Genomic DNA, 19542 nt, shown 5'->3' with positions numbered 1-19542 from the left:
CACGACGCTGAGCTGCTTAACGGGGACATTCTAACTCCTCTGAGTGCTACAGGGTCCTCACCCCACAGTGCTGGGATATCTGGACCCCATTTCCCAGCAGTGGACAGCAAGGCGCCCATCCTCAAGGGGCACTAAAATGATGTTCTTTCATCCTTTCTGAAAAGTGAAAAGAAACCAGACCAGGCCAGGAGCTCAAAGAGAAACATTAACAAATTTATTAAATTTATCATACAAAGAATATAGTACAGGAAAAAATATCAGAACTGGAAAGGTCTGTGGAGATCAACTGGTCTGAACCCTGGTTCAGAAGCTGCATGAAGAAATCAGAACACTGTCACACAGACAAAGCCAGAACGTGATGCACAAACACCCAGACTTAAGGCTTCCGGTCTCGAACACAATAGAACCTGAAGACTTCTGGGTCCTATGGCACCACATTCTGATGCTTTTCTCTCTCTCGGGGCTACAGGAAGAGCCATCAAGAGCATGCTATGAGTAACAGGGTCAGCTGGAGCCAGGACAACAGGCCCACGAGGAAGCAGAGGGGTGCAGAGGAGTTAGGAGAATTCAATTCTCCCCAAGAATCCTGATCGCCCTCTTCCCCCAAACATACAATGTCTCAGGGCAAATATACTTGCCTTCCTGAGGTACCGATCAGGTATGGAAGAGGAAGGGAAAGAAGTAGAGGAAAGAGAGAGAAAGATTTAGAACAGTGTTGTTCTGAAATGAAGTCCTGTGGGAACACTCTTCTCCCAGTGTCAAGAAAATCCCAGCACGGCAAGAGGAGGGTGTAGAACTCTGGTACTGAATCAGTTGTGAGATATAAGCAAAAATGCCAATAACTTAGCAAAATAAATACAAGGAGAGTTTCACTGACACTGATGTAACCCAGTGAAAACAGTTTTCAGGCTTTGAGTTGGTCAAGATGACTAAGGTGCACTTGTACTGCATCTTAGGGGAATCCCTAAGAGATGCTGGGAGTCGTCACAGCGGAGAAGTCACACTAACTGTGGCCCTGCATGATCTTCTGCTCAAAGCTACTCCCGGAGTGACGTTCTCCTCCCCCCAAAACAGGGACTGGCCAGTCAGGGCTGAGGGAACCTGTTGTCTCTCTTTCTGAAAAAGACCCAGGTCAGCATGAGCAGAGGGTGGAGCCAGCAGAAAAACAGTTTGTTGCTAAGAACCGAGCTGTGTTTTTGGAAGGAACGTTGTTCCCCCAGGACACTCTCCAATCACTGTGGACATCTGTGTCTCCATCTTCTAGGGCTGAGGCCAATGTTGTCATCTCTTCACTTCTGACTGGATGAGGGCCTGGAGCAGCTGAACTCCTGGCTACATCGGAAGGGAGGCTCTGCTAAGATAAAACCAGTAACTACAGGGATAAGGGTGGGGCCCTGGCTCCTGCCAGCAGGATACTGTCCGCCAAGGGCTGCAGTGTCCAGAGGAGGCACTCATCCTCCATTCACCCAGCAGGCCGAGGACAGGAGTTCGGAACCAGGGCACACAAACCCCATGCCCTGGGGACCGGTCAGGAGGTTAAAGTCAGCGCTAACAGCCTACAGGGGTGACGAGCTTCCGCAGCAAAAGCAGCATCCGTCTCCTCAGCTCATGTTTCCACCACCCGGATGAGAGGCATGGGCTTGGGGTTGGGGGGCTTGGCTATCCGAACGCTGAAAAGAAAATTGGAAACCTGAGTCCTGAGTTGTTGCCCACCCTCCACAGGGCCACCCCTCTGAGTCCGTCTCTGGAATTGTACACTTTAGGGCTGGCTAAGCTCTTGGGTTCCAAATGCTCTGAAACAGTCATTGTCAGTGACATCCAAGGGAAGGCTTGGGGGCGGGACTAGTCTGGTGGCAGGGGTGATGAGAAGAGAGGGAGCAGTTAAACAACTGTGAAGTGGGTGTGGCTGTGATTCTTGTTTTTTTTCAAAGTCTTAGACCTTGTTGTGAATTTCTTGAGGCAAAAAAGGACCTCTTCCTGGAAATATGCACATACTACACATGCATGATTTTTGGATACAATTTCAGAGGGTTCATACACCTCTGTTAGCTGTTGATGGGCCTCCTGGGGGAGTGGTAGCATGCCCTGGCCTAACCTGGTGAGAGAATGGTTTGGGTAGAGAGTGGGGAGGTCAGAGGCTGAGAGATAAACTTGGATTTAAAAGAGCATGGCCTTGCCCTGGCTGGCGTAGCTCAGTGGATTGAGCATGGGCTGTGAACCAGGTATCGCAGGTTCGATTCCCAGTCAGGGCACATGCCTTGGTTGCAGGCCACGGCCCCCAGCAACCGCACATTGATGTCTCTCTCTCTCTCTTTTTCTCCCTCCCTTCCCTCTCTAAAAATAAATGAATTAAAAAAAAAAGAGTCACGGCCTTGGCATCAGCACTAAAGGTTTGCCACAGCTCTTTCCTTCGCTTGCTCCCTTGGCCCCACTCCACACACATGCGCTTACCTGCCCAGGTTCTCGGTCTTGGCCCAGGTCTGGGTGCTGAAGTTGGCATGACTGACTTGTTTCTCGATCAGGTGTTCCAGCCGGTCGTGCATCTCTAAATTCTGCAGCACCAGTGCTAAGGTTACAATTGGCCTCTGGCTTTCCATTTGTCACATTTAACTGCTCATTCTGGTCTCTCCACCTCTGTGCCTGCACTGCTGCCACCGCGCCCCCACCCTGCGTGCCTCTGCCAGGACACCCTCACCCCTCGTCTTCCCCAGTCCAGCTCGCTCTCGTCCCCCAGTAGCTGCTGCACCCCCCTCCCTGAGAAGTGTTCTCTCAACAGCTCTGTGCAACGCCACTCATTTCCTGTATATCTAATTTCCTGGAGTCAGTTGAGTTATTTATATGCCCTTGTTAATAAGCTATTCCATAAGTATTCTTAGGTCACTTTTTTAAATGTATTTTATCCCTAACTCTAGACTAACAACTCCCTGAAGATCAACAACCCCGTCTTCCACTTCTTTTTATCTCCCCAGCCACAAGGAAATTTCACATGTGGCTGCAAAGCCATCTTCAGGTAGTCAATGGAGAGGAAGGGCTCTGAGGTAAGGCGGAAATCAGCCGAGAAATAACTCATTAGCAATCAAGCCCATTGCCTTGGCCATGGGAGACTCCGCCTCTACGGAATGCCTTCTCCTTCAAAGTCCAGCTCTGTGGTCAGCTCCTCTGCTAAGCCCATAGGCAGAATTAAGGACTCGCCTCCACAGTTCCAGGGCACGGGGCTTGTACCACGATGACATGGCTAGCTCTTTAGAGTGGGGGCAGGTCTTACCATTGTTAGCAACCCCCTGAAGGTTCTCAGACGACGTTCATTCAGCTGAACTGAAGATCAACCAGCCATCCCACATACTCACTTCTGAGCAGCAGTTGGACAAGTTGAGGCCCCTGCCCCCCGGAACCTCTCCCTGCCTCATGCCCTGTCTTCTCTTTGGGAGTCTGTTCCCTCCCCAGGCTACCCAGCACACGCACCTCTGCTTCTAGGTAGGCTATTTTCTCCTTGAGCTCCTGGATGGTGCTGTCCTTTGACTGGATCACAGCCTTCGAATTCTGGAGCTGCAAAGATATGGGAGACACCTGAGCTCATTTTGAAATGACTCATTCACACTCATCAAACTTCACCCTGCTGCCAGGGAGCCAGCAGAGACTAAAGGCCAAGTCTGCACCACCCACATGCCTTGCTTAGCTTTTCTGTGAAAGCCTCACTTCCGTCAATATTAAACTCTGGATCATCCCAGGTATGAGGTAAGGGGTGAGAGGGAAACACCACCCTGATAATCCCAAATAATAGATGATTCTGAAACCATTCCATTTGACTTTGTGAAATACAACTTTTTTATTCATTTAAGAAATAGTTGCTCTGGCTGGTGTAGCTCAGTGGACTGAGTGTGGGCTGCAAACCAAAACATCACAGGTTCGATTCCCAGTCAGGGCACATGCCTGGGTTGCAGGCCACGGCCCCCAGCCATCGCACATTGATGTTTCTCTCTCTCTCTCTTCCTCCCTCCCTTTCCTCTCCAAAAATAAATAAATAAAATGTTAAAAAAGTAGTTATTGAGAGCTTACTATATGATAGACTCTGTTCTAGACAATGGGAAACAGCAGTGAACAAAACAGAAAAATCCGGGCTCTCACAGAGCTGACATGCAGCGAACATGCCCTGTCACTCAGGAGTCTTAAGTTCTCAAAACAATTCTGCAAACCAGCCTACCCTGAGCATGCTACCCTTGAGCGCAGGTGGGGGAAAGCAGAAAATCTGCTATGAGGTGCAGGGTCCATAATCTGCACACAGATAAGTGAATTTATTGTGACTTGGTATGCAAATACAAGCCAAGCTCCCCAGGAGAATAAACAGAAGCGTAGGCTGGACAGGGAAACAGCACTAACTCAATGCAGTGACTTCCAGCGGGGGCAACCCATGGCAGGGGACATCCGACCCTGCTTACCTGCTCTATCATCTGCCTGACTTTCCGCTGCTGGCTCTTTAGCATGTCATCCAAGTGGTGGATCTTCTCCCGCAACCCAGCCACTTCCTTTTCCAGGTTAGCGGCCCTGGGGATACAGAGCAGCAGACTAAGGCAAGGGGTAAAGATGCTTTGTGTCCCCAGTCCCAGGAAGAGGCTTGGGCTCAGGGCTTCCATCTAGTGTGATTCACTCTGCCCAGTTCCCCAGTGGTTTGCCCTAAGATGTGGGGGGACACATTAGAACATCACAATGGAGGCATTGATAGAGATCCGGTGGTCCAAATGAGGAAAATGCGGCTCAGAAAGGTGAGACATGGTCATTCTGGAAAGCTTTAGAGGGCAGAACTAGAACACGTAGGTAGGTGTTCCAGGGAAGCGGTTCTCATGTAAACGCAGGAAGACCGTCTCGTGTTCAAGCTGCCGGATGTGGTCTGCCTTGTGTGCAGGGAGCTCCTCACTCCTGAAGAATTGAGCAAGAGCTGGGACTGTGACACCCGCCACAACCAAGCTGGTGGCAGGATTTTTTATCAAGAGGGAGATCAGACTTGAGGACCCTTAAAGCCTTTTCACACAAGCCTATTTTTAAGTCTCCTGATCCCTAGACACTGCTGTCTCCTTTTTGTCTCCTAAGCAAACTGGGCCCAAATCCCTGAAGGTCAGGTGGCTGGGGAGGGTGTCCTGGAGTGCAAGACCTCTGAAGAATTCTGGTACCCATTCCTCTCCAGTTTCACCAGAGGAAGCTGCCAAGTGCCTGCCGTTAGAAAGGTGAGGGGGTGGGGTACAAATGAAATCTCAGCACCCCGACATCCTCCCTAAGCTTCAAACGTTCCCACCCTCAGCTCCCCAGGCACCTCTCACTCTCCTTTCATTTAGGAAATCGACACTGGTGAGGCATAGCTATCACCTGCCACCCCCAAGCCTCAGTTTTAGATTAGCTGGCTTTTTTTGTTTCTCCTGTTCATTCCTCCCTGTCACTTGCACATGAGCACCCACTTTTAAGGAACCAGGAGTGTGAGTAATTTAAAGCAATTCTTGCTATGGAGTCCAGTCAGAAAGGAGGCTACATGTCTGCATTTTCCGTGCCAGGCAGGCCTAGATCGTGGTTATTCCAAAGGAGAGAAAATGCTCCCAGCAGACTGAGGGGTCCGAGAAGGCAAGGATCATGTCGTGTCTGTTCATCTTTGAAATTCCTTAGAGGGCCTTTCAGGTCATGTCTGTTGAACTTGAAAAGGTCCAATTGATACAATAAAGGTCAGACTCAATACGCTGATGTTAAATTTGATCTATCATTTGAGATCTTATTTATCAATTGCCAAGGGCACAAAGAACTTACAAATTCTTGAAGGTCCAGAATGGCCCAGTATTTGCTCTGTAGGTTTCCCTGGTCTGGGGCCTCTGATCCCCTCTGACCAGAGGGAATATGCAAAACCCTCTAACCTCGAAGTGGAAAGGATCTCAGAAATCCCCTATATGCTGACAGGTGGTTCTCAGTTTCCGAGGTGCTTCACGTGAAAGGAAGATCATTATCTCTTCACGAAGCTGCCAACTGTATTTTTCATCAGCAAAACTGGTGAGGAAGTTACTGGATTTCACTTTCAAACAGTTTACAGTTAGTTGTTGTTTTGAGGGACAGGAAACCGGTGTAATAATCCTGCACCCACATCCAGGGAAACAACCTGTGGGATGATGTGCCGCAACGGCAGATGCTTTTCCAGCTCTTGACCTTGGCTCTTAAAATAAAACCCTTTTCTCAAAGTTATTACTCCACGGAAAATGAACTCCCCGGAGGTGGCAGCTCCCCAAACAGTATCTCCCTGGGCGGGGCCCCACCCTGAGCAGACACACTGACTCAGAGCTGGAAGATCTGACGACAGCACTAGCCTCTTCCCCAGGGCTGGCCACCCTGAGAGCTGCAGGCTGCATGGCCCGCCCTCCCCTCCCTGCACCCCAGCTGCACGGCAGACAGGGCCCTTACTTTTCTTGTTCTGCTCGGCAGTCGGCATTCTTGCTCCGAAGTTCCTCCAGGGCCGTCTCCCCTTCCCTGACCTTCTCCAGTAAGGCCTGATGCTCCTGGAGGAGACAAAGGAAAGAAAATCCAGAATAAGAAGACGGTAACAGATTCTGTATTCAGGGTGAGGTGGCCGGTAGGGCTGGGGCTCAACCCCGACTGGGCCTGGGACAGCTGCCAAAGAGCAGCAGGCCAAGCTGGTTTGATGGGGTGTCCTCCCCTGTCAGGGAGAACCCTTCCCACCCTCCGTACACAGAAACTTCCCAGCCTCACCCAGATGCCCAGACGGAGAGCCTGGCCCTGCATCACCCAGGCCCACCTGCCAGCTATGGCTGCAATCCCTCAGAAACCAGTCCGAGTGGCTCCTTAATAGTTCAAAAGCCCATAAAGAGCAGCTATATAAGAATCCAGCTAAAATGGCCCTGGCTGGTGTAGCTCAGTGGATTGAGCATAGGCCTGTGAACCAAAGGATCGCGGTTCAATTCCCAGTCAGGGCACATGCCTGGGTTGCAGGCCAGTTCCCAGCAGGGGGCACATGAGAGGCACAATACATTGATATTTCTCCCCCTCTCTCCTTCCCTTCCCCTCTAAAGATAAATAAATAAATAAAGATAAAGATAAATAAAATCTTAAAAAAAAAAAAAAAGAATCCAGTTAAAATGGAAATGGACTCCACTCTAGTTAGCAAGGGCTGGAGCTAGATGACAGAAAGGCCTTTCCTTCCTTAAAGGCTAAAATATACTAGATGTGGAGCTGCTCAGAAGAGGAGAGTCTCCACAAGCGTCTCGGTGGACCCCGGGCTCCACCAGCCCAGAGTCTGTGCTCTGAAGGGCAGGGCTCCCCGTTACCGTCTCCATCCCCAGCAGGTGCCTCTGCAGCTCTCCGACTTCCATCTCTTTCTGCTCTGCTCTGTCCTCCGCTCTCTCAAGGGCCAGGTGACTCTGCTCTGCTTCTCTCTGGTACCGGCTGAGTGTGACCTAAGACAAGATGGGGACGTATAAAACAGGGGACAAAAAGACCAAACGTGGATAAAAACCTTAGAAAAGGACCTAGGAACCTAGGCGCGGTGATGGGAGGAGGGGGGCAACCCTGATGAGCATGCAGCCATCTCCCACTCACTGTCCTAGGACCACTTGGGGGACCAGCACACTAACTCCATTTCCGGGGCTCAATGACACGCAGTTGGCTGAGCTCTACTTTAGAGTGACACCTGGAAAGTAAGCACCACTTTCCAACGGCTGACTTCTTCAACATCCCCACAGGCCCTTGATGCCAACCAAGGTCACCCAGCACTGTGGTTTTCAGGTCAGAGAATCCAGGGGAGGATATCTCCACGTCACTCCTTCTGTTCCCCAACTCTTCTTCGCCCTCCCTTCAAGCCATACTGCAGCCTGCACACAAAGGCCAAAGGTACTAAGCACCAGGAAGAATCTGGTTTCTTATCTAAGATGACAAACTAATTTGGAAAGGATAGAAGCGGAATTTTAGAATGAAAAGTAAAGTAGGAATTGCTTCCTTCCCTCCCACATGCACTTTGCCAAACCCTAACTGTCCTTCAGGTCTCAGCTTAGACACCCCTGCTTCCGGGGAGCCGCCGAGCCTGGGTGAGACACCACAGAGGACACACTGCCCTCCCCTCATCGAGAGCAGATTTCGCCCAGTCACTCATGTGCACCCCGCAGCAGACCATCAGCTTCGTGATGGCCGAGACCTTGAACACCATTACATTTCCAGAGTTCAGCACAGTACCCATCACAGTCATTGCTCAGTAAAATCACTCATAGAACTAACTGATGTTCATCTAGTCCAACCCTCTCCTTTCCCAACTAAAGGCCAGATGACCTCGTCGAGATTACACAGCTAGAACCCGGTTACTTCACCATCCATTTCAGTAGCTTCCCAGTTACCCCACACTGACTCCCCAATCAGTTAAGAGAACTCAGGAAACCTCTGGAGAGCATGACCAGCCCTGGGAAATGGAACAGCAGCAGCCAGTTTGTCCAGCTCCTCCTGAAGTCAGAGCAGGGAGGAGAAAGCAAAGTGCAGGATGATGTGTGATGGGACGTGTCGCTGCTGCACACCGGCCCTGTCCCGAGCAAGCTCACTGCAAATCCTTCCTGACAGCCAGCAGCCAGTAGAACGAGAAACCAGGCTTAGTGGCAGGTTGTTTTCATGGTAATTGACAACCTTGCCCTTTCTACCCCCAGGTTCAGAAAAGCAGATCCCAGAGTCTAATTCATTAGGAGACACTGAGAATATGCCACATGAGCCGGAAACAGGCCAGCCCCATGGGCAGGAACGTAAAAACAAGGTCTCTCCCGCTCACTCTGACCAGCGTGGCTCAGTGAACTGGGTGCCATCCTGCAAACCAAAAGGTCACCTATTCGATTCCTGAGTGTGGGCCAGGTCCCTGGTTGGGGGAGGTGCAAAAGGCAAGGGATCGATGTTTCTCTCTTCTCTTTCTCCCTCCCTTTCCCTCTCTCTAAAGATAAATCTTAAAAAAAAAGTTTCTCATTTCTGTACATCAACACTGCGCCCGGGTTGGTGCGTGCTCAGGGCATAGCGTTAACAGGCCCAGGACCCTCCTACCCCACTGTCAGATCAAGAAGGAGAAAGAAAACCAGCATGCTCCCCTGCTGCGCGTGTCCCTGTAACTCTAGCCAACCTGGCCTTAGAAACCTCTTCATCACAACAGTGTGCCAACCTACCCCAACAGTGGCACCAACCCAAGGAGTACCTCCTATTTGCTGGTGGGTGCTGTGTACCACGGGGTTAAAGAGCAGTCCCTTCTAAGAAACTGCGGGCGTGTAGCTAAAGCAGTCAGGGTCCTTCTGGCCGCTGGCTCTCACTCAGGATGCTTTTGCTCAAGCTTTGAAACCCAGGGCTAACAGAGCCCTCTATGTGATGCCGAAACCGACGAGGACTTCACAGCGCCTCTCAGTGCAGAAACTGCTCTCCCAAATGCACAGTCTGGTCAGCACTGCAGCCTCACTCTCCCCTTCCTCCTGTTCTATTCCAGGAAAGCAGGGAACAGCTAGTCACCAAACTAACACATCACCAGCCACATTATCCAAATTGTGGCATCTGAATACATGTGGCAAAGTGCTTTACTGCACAGCTACTTTGTTCTAAGACTGAACTAATCTCAGCATTGCCCTAAGTCCAAACTATTTGGGAGAGGAAAACCCTTTAGAGTAATAAATATGTACATATTATTATCAAACTCAATCCATACAGGAAACATATTTTACGACCACTTTTTTACCAAAGTTGAAACTGAGGCTTAGAGAGGCTAACTCCTTGCTCCAACAACACGTCAGCTGGACCAGAGGCAGTCAGTCGTTCTCAATGCCCTTCTTGCTCCTACTCAGTCCACCCCTTAGATCCCTCAGTCTCATGAAAGAGGAGAGTCTGGGTGGCCTTCCTCTTTCCACCAGCTCTCGGCATGCCTGGGCAGGCTGTAATCCTATCATTACATATTAATGACATAAACACCTTACGTGTGGATGAACAATAGCAGATAGCAGATGGTTCATCTCACATAGGCTAGTTAAAAAAACTATCGAGTATTTGCCCAAAATTCTTCAGATTATACTCAAAGAACTTTCTGGAAAATATGGAAGACCTCATACACTTTTAACAGTAGGAGGCTTTCACTTTCTATTTATAGACTTGTATTTAAAAAATCTGTAATAACCTAGTATTACTTTTATAATAATTACTGAGATATTCATTCAAGATCACAAAGCTTTGCATAATAATAAGGCCAAGACTACAGCCAAAGTCCTCTCACTCCATGGGCACAGTTCCTTCTACGACCACAAAGGTTTGCCCACGCATCCAGACTATGCAGACGAGGAGCCCACCCCCTGTAGGTATTGTGCCAGGTGCTGGGGTTGCCGCGGTGAGCCTGACAGCTACTGTCCTTGCCTACATGGTACCAAGAGCCCAGTAACTCTGGTCATGGCACTTAGTGAAACAGCTTCTGAATGACCTGGATCCCAGACCAGCACCGCCGCTCAACTTCAACAGAGAAGAGAACCAAGAGCTGACCTTTGAACTAGGGGCTAGCCTTGGACAGCAAAAACGGTAAATATCCAGGAGAGGGAGAAGCAGACAGCAAGTGCCCCAGGCCTCATAGCTAACCTTTCCAGTTGATGGCACTCGGCCAGAAAGACATTACGTCCATACCGGGAAAGTTGCTGGTGCCTGTACCCAGCAGCCCAACCCTTGGGGCATCTTCTCCCCAAATCCCAAATCTCACCTCAAAACCCACACGTTCTGACTGGTGCTGCCGCTCAGCCTCCTGCAGCTTGGCCAGCAAGTCCCGCACGGTCTTCCTCAAGCTGTCGACATCTTCACTTACACAGATGTCCACCTACGGCCAGAGCAAGGAAGGGAAGGGGAGACACTATGCTTGTGACTCTCTACGAGAAGGTCCTCCCCCAACACACACTCGTCCGGACCATCTTGTCCAGACCACCCTCACAAAAGAATTCACATCACACAAGGGGTGAGTCAGTTTAAAGCCCCCAGGGGTTCTGAGTCATTCATGACACACTCTCTCCATACCCTAAAAACGTCAACTAGCCTCCCAACGTTCAACTGATTATTTTAGGGGATAGTAATTTTTATACGTGTATCAGCTGACCGACAGCAGTGTTTAGGCCGCCCTCACGTGTGCATCCTGTCTCCATCAGACAAGCTCTCTGGGAGCAGATACCTGGTTCCTCTCTGGACTACAGTTTCCTAAGGCAAGGACTGTGCCGCACCCACCACAAGGGGTGAGTCCCAGAGGCACAGCTTTCGTTGTTCTCTGCGCCTAGCACAGATCGGTGTATAAAGGGTTACTGATGGATGGGCAGGGTTACGGCAAAGGCACCCGATAAGCCCCAGAATCTGAATCCTCAAAGGAAAAGGTGTCTCAGTGGTTTTACTATAAGTCTCTCCTGCAGACACACCCAAGTGTGGGTTGGTGGTTCGGGCTGAGCTGGCGTGTAGGGTCTCGCCCCCATCTCTGCAGCACAAGCATCAGACACCTCAGCTGCCAGCTCCTGTGAGTCTGACAGAAAAACTGCTCCGCGGCTTGCACTGTGGGGAGCAGCAGCACCTTCAAAGCAAAGCACAGTTGGGAGGAGGGCAGCTGGGTCCCAGCTGCGGCGTTATTACTGGGTCCCATGGGCCTTCATTTCTCTACCTGTGAATCAGTCAGAAGACTCCTTGCCACGCCCTACCTTACAGGCTGCCTCAAAAACAAGATAATATCTGGTAGGACTTGGACCTCGTGAGAAGAAACAGGCTGAATAGATACCGGGTGTCATTATAACTTGTTGCCAATAGCATATTTACCAACTATGGTGAGTGACTCAGAGGAAGAGAAAAATCCAAGCTGCACCTCTGAGGTGAGTGCCAGAATTACAGCACTCCAAATCTAGTGCTCAGCGAGTGATACCTGCTCCATTCCCCGTAGTGGGGCCTAGGCTGCGCGGCAGATGAGAGCAATTTAAATAGCTCCTGGAGCAGAATTATGATGTGTTTCGTTCCAATGGAGTTCTCAGAATTTGATTCAACAACATGGGAAATTTTCATGAAGAGAAAACTTTAAAAAAGGGAATTAGAAACCTTTATATGTAGGAGTTAGAAACAACCAACTAGATTTTAACAAAGCCAAGGGAACAGATCTAAAGTACGGTGTCAGGTAAAAAGGAAAACACAGAAACAGCACAAGTCCATCATGAAAACTGAAAACACATTCACTAGGCATATGTAAATCACGTATTGAACATATTAGAGTGAGAGCAGCCAAGGGAGGAAATACTTTGCTGTTATTCAAAAGCATGAGGTAGATCTACCTGTGCTAACACGAAAAAAAAAAGCTATATTATAGTCTTCAGTTTAAAAAATAAAAAGGAATTGTTGTTTATCATGACCCTGTATTTGTGAAAAGTACATATTATATACATACACATATACACAGCACATGTGTATATAATATATACACACATGTGTTTATATACATGTATCTATATAATAACACACACACAGGCATATATATGATAGTTAAATATGGTAGTCTGTATTTTTTAAACACTCTAGAACAGCGGTCCCCAACCTTTTCGGCACCAGGCACCGGTTTTTCTACAGACTGGTGGGGAGGGGGGCAGAAGGTGGAGCTCAGTGAGCTTCCCTCACAGCCTGGGTCCTAACAGGCCATGGACCGGTACCAGTCCACGGCCTAGGGGTTGGGGACCCCTGCTCTAGAACACTGGTACTCACCTCCGGCTAAACATTACAATAACCTGAAGAGCATGTAAAAGTCCTGATGCCAGATCACATCTCAGACCAACTGAATTATAACCTCTACGGATGGCAAACACACTACACGTCTTTTAAAGCTCCCAAGGTCATTCCAACAGGCAGTTAAGACTGAGAAGCACTGCTCTACAAGGACCCACACATTTCAATCTGTTAACAGCAGACACTTCCAAGGAGTGGAATTGAGGAAGAAATTGTTCTGTTTTATATGTTTCTCCATTGTTTCAATTTTTACAGCAAGTAAGTTCTACTCTTATATGTAGTGAGAGAGAAAAAGCAATAAATAAGGGCATCAGGGAGGAGGGTACCTTGCCTCCTGGCTAAGCAGCAGTTAGCATTGTTTTCCTTGTCACCTACCTCAGGTGGGCTGCTGTACAGGGTCGTGGGACTTGGACTAAAACCATTTGGCTTCTCTAGCACCATCTTTTCAAAAAAATAAATAAATAAAATGGTAGTTAAAACAATCCCAAGCAATAGACTTCTAAACATTCTTCTAAGATCTCAAATCATAGATAGATGATAGATAGATGATAGATAGATAGATAGATAGACAGATAGACAGACAGACAGACAGACAGACAGACAGACAAGGAGGTTGGGGCGGGGAGAAGAGGAAGAGAAGGAAAGGGAAAAGGAAGAGGAAGAAAAGGCTCCCAGTGCTGTGCAGAAAATGGAAAGGACAGGAGTGGAGAAAGGTGTGCCACCTTCAGAAGAAATAGTCAAGCCTTGTAGGGAGGATGAAGGAAGCTTCAGGCTAAAACTTTTCAACAGACTGGGAAATACGCAGGCCCACTCCCTGCAGCTCAGGGAATCCAAGCAGCTGCCTGCCACAAACAAAGATGCTCCCATGCCCCTGAGGGGTCCTGACAGGGTTTGACAAAACATAAATCAAAAGGGGAAGCAGTACGTGCTGCGATTCTTTCCAACCCAAAACCTTATTATTCAGCACATGAATTCTGGCTGTGCAAACAAGAGGCCTGGCCTTTGGGCCATTCTCTGAGCAATGGGTTCTTCAGTCACCTGACAAAGCACCTCGCACCAACCAGATGTGAGCTCGGGCAGTCAAAGTCCCACCTTCAGCCAAAGCGAAATGCATTAGGGGGTCCTGGCCACACAGCCAGTGCATACCCAAGCCAAAGAGGAACTTGGCTGGCACTAGGTTCTAGGTCATGCTTCCCCTCGGGAAAATGAGGGCAGGGGCTGCTGGAAAAGACCACCCTGCCCAAACCACATGCAAGTGAAGAAGAGACAACTCAGAATTTAATGGGGGATGAGAATCAAGTCATGGAAGAGACAGTTCTACTTTCCTGAGGACATTTCTGTGCTCAAATTTTAGAAAAGCTGACAAGCAGGAACCCAGGAGTGCCTGTCCCAAGAAGTCTTCTCCAATTAGTCCAGTTGAATCAACATCTACTGATGACTTTCTGCACCCCAGCCGCTGCGTGGCGTGTGGGGATGCGGAGACGAGGTGAATCCTAACCTCGAGGAGCTTCCCCTCCCAGTGCAGAAGCAACGATATACACAGATAAATAACAGGGACCGGAACTCCCAATTTACACTCCAGGTGTTACCCAGATGAGTAAGGTCGACTTGGTGACTGTCTGCTTTGTAAGACTTTGTATTACAAGAAGATGGATCACAGGATCCTTATAGATAACAGGTCCTGCCAATAACTGAACAATACTTTTATTTATATAAACCCAATTTTTGGACAGTGCTTTAGGAACAGGCATCCTATCCCTGGGCTGAGGTGTGTGAATGCCAGTGCCCCTCTGCTGGCTCGCCTTCACACGGCTGAGTGCTTGCAGAGGCCAGCATCACCTTGATTCTCTCCTTTCATGGCAGTGGTGTTAGATTAGGCACCATGGGATGATGGGCACAACCCCCCCTCCTCCGCAGGGACCCAACCAAGGACCATTTCCTATTACCTGTATCTCCTGTCGATGGTGAGACTCTCCTAGATCTCTGTCAAGCTTACTACTTATATCCTCCCGTAGCTTCTGCAGGCAGTTCCTGGCCTGGGAGGGGAGGACAAGGAGCTTCAGCTTTGGGATAGGGAAGGAGAGCACATCAACTCACCCACCTTTGTGTCCATCCCTGACTGTACCCCTAGGAGTCAGGTGCTGTTCTAGGTACTGGCTGGGGGAAGGAGGGTCCCTAGTCCCTCCTGCACAAACAACAAAACAAGCAAAACCCCTGCCCCGGGGTTCTTGTTGGGGAGACACACAACACAAAAGACAAATAAGTAATACATGTAGTAATACATGTATTACAAGTAATACATTATATGGCAACAGGGTGCGGGTTAGGACAAGCTGGGGAAGCAAAGCTGGCAATTTTAGACAGAATGGCTGGGGACTACTGCTGAGCACATAGTATTTAATAAGCTTTGCGGATTAATGGATGGGTCAGAAATTATATTTAACACATGACAGGGCACGGTGGCACTTTGGAGATATGAAGGGGGCAAAAGAGAGAAAATCAGAACCCACAAAAGAAGGGAGACAAAACAATGTGAGTCAGAGAAATGACAAAGGTCATTTCCACAGAGAGAAAGGGTGCCCACCTCCTGGATGTACTGGACCTCACTCTTCAGCTGGTTAATACTCTTCTCATGGGTCATCTTGTCTCCAGACCTCCCCTTCAAGTACACCTGCAAAGAGGAAAACAATACTCGTCAGTTAAGAAAACTCCAGTTAAAACGTTCCACACAGGCAGCCTCATACACTGCTGATAGGAGTGTAAAAAGCGTTACCGCTTTCTGGGTGGCAACTTGGTGATTCAGATGAGAAGACTTACAACTATATTTACTCTTCCACCTACCAAATCCACTTCTGGAAATTTATCCTAATGGAATAAATTTGGCTAAACTGGCAAAACTTTTACACACACACACACACACACACACACACACTCAAGGAAAGAGGGTTGTAAAGGGAATTTACACATTTTTCTCTGTATATACAATGCTTGAATCTTTTATAATTGAGAAAGTGTTTCTTTATTATTTGTGTTATACAGGACATGTTATTAAGTTAATAACAGGTTCAGCAAAATACTGTTTATGGCTGCAAAAAGAGAAACAGACAAATGTCTGACAATGGGGGATTACGTAAATAAATTATGGTATCCCTATAATAGAATACTATGAAGCCGTTAGAATGCCAGATGGACACAGCTATTATAAACTACAATTAAATTGGTGGGGGGGGCAAGCAAATTATAGAATAAAGTATATAATACAATTACATTTTTTGAAAAAAAAAATACATATGTATAGAAAAAAGTCTGGGACAATATATAATAAAGTGTTTGTTAACAGTGATTACATTGATAGAATTATTGGGTAGTTTTATTTTTTTTAAGGACCATGCAATGACTTTGAGTAAGAAAAATAAATTAATTAAAGGCACCCAGATATTTGCCATGATTATGTACACAAAAATACCGCCCTGGCTGGCATAGCTCAGTGGATTGAGCATGGGCTGAGAACCAAAGCATCGCAGGTTCGATTCCCAGTCAGGGCACATGCCTGGGTTGCAGGCCACAGCCCCCAGCAACCATACATTGATGTTTCTCTCTCTCTCTCTCTCTTTCTCCCTCCCTTCCCTCTCTAAAAAAAAATTTTAATTAATTTAAAAAAAAAAAGAATACCCAAAGGAATTCACTAAAAACCTACTAGAACAAATAAAGGAATGCAGAAAGGTTGTAGGATACCAGATCAATATACAAAAATTAACTAGTTGTATTTCTACACACTAGCAATGAACAATCCAAAAATGAAGTTAAGAAAACAATTCTATTTACAATAGCAACAACAAAAAAGATTTAGTCAATTAAACAAAGTTTAAGATTTGTATTCTGAAAATTATAAAACATGGTTGAAAGAAATACAGGATCTTAAAAAATGAACTCACATCTTCTTTTTATGGATTGGAAAACAATATTGTTAAGACAGCAATATTCCCCAAATCCATCTATAGATTCAATATAGTTTCTATCAAAATCTAAGCTGGCTTCTTTGCAGCAACTAACAAACATCCTAAAATTCATATGGAAATGCAAAGGACTCTGAATAGCTAAAATAATCTTGAAAAAGAATAAAATTACTACAAAGCCACAGAAACCAGAGTGAGTGCAGTGGCACAGGGATAGACATGTAGACCAATGGACTACAACAGTACAGTAAGAATACGCTCAACTGACTTTGACAAGGGTGACGGGACAATTCAACAGGAGAGAACAGTCTTTTCAACAAATGATGTTTGTAAAAAGAGAGAGCCACATACAAAAGAGTGAAGTTGGACCCCTTCCTCACACCATCCAAAAATTAACCCAACATGAGTCACAGACCTATTTATAAGAGCTAAAACTATAATTCTTTGAAGAAAAATGGAGAAATAAATCTTTGTGGCCTTGGGTTAGCCAAAGCCTTCTTAGATACACCACCAAAAGCACAAGTGACAAAAATATATATATATATATATATAAAGAAGATTTCAACAAATTAAAACCTTTTGTTTCAAAGGATATCGTTGACAAAATGTAAAAACAAATATCACAGAATAGGAAAATATTTTAATATTTCCAAATCATATACCTGATAAGAGTCTAGCCTTCAGAATATTATACAGAACGTCTTTATGCAATCTTTGTTCCACCTCAACAATTAAAACCAACGGAATTTTTACATGGACAAAGGATTTGAGAAAATATTTCTCCAAAAAAAATATACAAATGGGCAGTGAGGATATGAAAAGATGTCATTAAAGAAATGCAAGTTACAACCACAGCAAGATACCACTTCATAGCCTTTAGGATGGCTGTAATCAAAAAGATGGATAATAACAAGTGTTCGTAAGGATGCAGACAAATTGGAACCCTCATACATGGCTGGTGTGCATGTTCAATGAAGCAGATACTTTGGGAAAAATCTGGTAGTTCCTCAAAAGAATAAATGTAGAGTCACCATATGATCTAGCAATTCCACTCCTAGATATACACCAAGAGAACTGAAAATATGCTCACATGAATATTCAAGTAGTACATGAATATTCATACAGCCTTACTCATAATAGACAGAAAGTAGAAACTACCAGTATTCAAGTGTCTACCAATTAATGGATGGGTAACAAAATATGATATAGATAGCTATGTAAGGGAATATTACCAGCCATTAAAAGGAATAAATATTGACACATTATAACATGGCTGAACCTCGAAAACATGCTAAATGAAAGAAGCCAGGCACAAAAGGACACATATTATATGATCCCATTTACATGAAATGTCTAGAAGAGGCAAATCCATAGAGACAGAAAGTGGATGGGTGATTGGCAGGAGCTGGAATGACCAAAAATGTCTTGGTGTTAATAGTGGTGTTGGTTGCTCAACTCTGAATATATTAAAAACCACTGAACTGTATATACTTTAACTAAGTTGATTGTATGGTATGTAAACTGCATTTCAAAAAGTTGTTTTTTAAAAGAAATCCTAAAAATTGTTTTAATTTTTAAAACTAAATTTCATTAACACACCTCCCAGTTGTCTCCATGACCTCAGCACCTAAACATGGACAGTGAACAGACACCTAGAGAGGCCACCCTGCCCATCCCCCAAGCCTGGGGCCAGGTCGGGTCACACCAAAGTCAGTACAGATGGACTGGACTGTGTTCTCCTGTTGTTCAGATTTTTCCAGAGATAGTCAGGAACTAGCATCACAGGTCTGGTTGTTCTCGTCAAACCATAAGCTCCCTTTGGCAAAGTCAGCCACTCCCTCTCACATGCAGTCTAGAGAAAGAATGAAGGGAGAAAAGGTGGAGGTGAACTAAGCTTACCTTAATGATTTCCTCATGTCCATCGTTGGACTCCACCAGTTCTGAGGCCAGAGAATGACTGGTTGAGTAGCCAGACGCCACTGAACAGGTCTTTCTGCCCACCTGAGAGAGGGAAAGAGAGAGAAAAGTGGCTCGGGACTCATATGACAAGCACAGAACTTCTGCACCTTGACCTTTGCAGAAACCCTCTCCTCCAAAGACTTGAAGGATTCATTAGATGTTCCCTCCAAAAATTCATTTCAGAGCCTGTACCAAAAGCCACATAGCAGCAAGAACACCAGACAGGGAAAATTAGTAGAAACTGCAGGTTAGTTTTAACTTTAGTGGGAGTCTCCCATCCTCCAAAGCAGTGCACCATGCTGAGGTCAGCTGGGTGTGCCTGAAAAGAAATGCTCCCCAACAGCAGCCCTGGGATGGGGGTCCACGGCAGGGAAGGAGACCTGGCTAAGGGGAGGAGGACACCTCACCAGGAACCTCCATACCTTCTGGGCTATGTGTTCAAGTTCATCTCCTATCAGTTCACTCTGGAGAGTCAGTCTGAGAATGTCCACGCTGCCCTAATAATGACAATGACAGCAACAATAACCCTTACCTTTAGTCCACTACTGGTGCAGGTGCACTTTTGCCAGCCCTGTGGAGTGGGCCTTATTATCATCACTTCACAGACAAGAAAAGCTGAAGTCTGGAGAGGTGACATTAGCTTGCCAGAGGTCCAGCCACTCCTGGGTGGCAGGATGTCTCTGGAGCCTCTTTACACTGCACCAGAGACCACACAGCACCCTGCTCCATGCAGCTGCAGAGGGACCACCTTGGTCCCCAGATGGCAGAAAGCACATTGCATGGGCTCCCCTTGCCCCAGCCCTGGAGAGGGCACCCTGAACTGGTCAGCCCCAATCCAGGATTTCCATGCCTAACAGCCAACCAAGAA

At 47.0% G+C, this 19542-nt stretch overlaps 1 protein-coding gene across 3 annotated transcripts in view; it reads right to left on the bottom strand.

Moving 5' to 3' along the window:
- Window positions 1-192: 192 nt before the first annotated feature.
- Window positions 193-19542, bottom strand: part of TUFT1 (tuftelin 1) — a 34857-nt gene continuing 15507 nt past the window's right edge. Inside the window, exons 2-13 of one of the 3 annotated variants that reach the window (XM_045817305.1) lie at window positions 19097-19171; window positions 18615-18716; window positions 15344-15430; window positions 14706-14795; window positions 13135-13200; window positions 10727-10840; window positions 7311-7439; window positions 6430-6524; window positions 4437-4542; window positions 3463-3546; window positions 2452-2552; window positions 193-1670 (exon numbers count right to left, since the gene is read on the bottom strand). In XM_045817305.1, the coding sequence (XP_045673261.1) occupies window positions 1607-1670; window positions 2452-2552; window positions 3463-3546; window positions 4437-4542; window positions 6430-6524; window positions 7311-7439; window positions 10727-10840; window positions 13135-13200; window positions 14706-14795; window positions 15344-15430; window positions 18615-18716; window positions 19097-19171 (1113 nt within the window). In that variant the 3' untranslated portion in view covers window positions 193-1606. The remainder of the gene's footprint in view (window positions 1671-2451; window positions 2553-3462; window positions 3547-4436; window positions 4543-6429; window positions 6525-7310; window positions 7440-10726; window positions 10841-13134; window positions 13201-14705; window positions 14796-15343; window positions 15431-18614; window positions 18717-19096; window positions 19172-19542) is intronic. The other 2 variants (XM_045817306.1, XM_045817307.1) reach the window with 2 other exon arrangements.

Source organism: Phyllostomus hastatus, unplaced genomic scaffold (genome assembly GCF_019186645.2).
Source record: "Phyllostomus hastatus isolate PE091 unplaced genomic scaffold, TTU_PhHast_1.1 phas_scaffold_216, whole genome shotgun sequence".
NCBI classification, from domain to species: domain Eukaryota; kingdom Metazoa; phylum Chordata; class Mammalia; order Chiroptera; family Phyllostomidae; genus Phyllostomus; species Phyllostomus hastatus.
The sequence above is the reverse complement of the archived record's forward strand: the minus strand, read 5'-3'. Positions and strand labels throughout refer to the sequence as shown.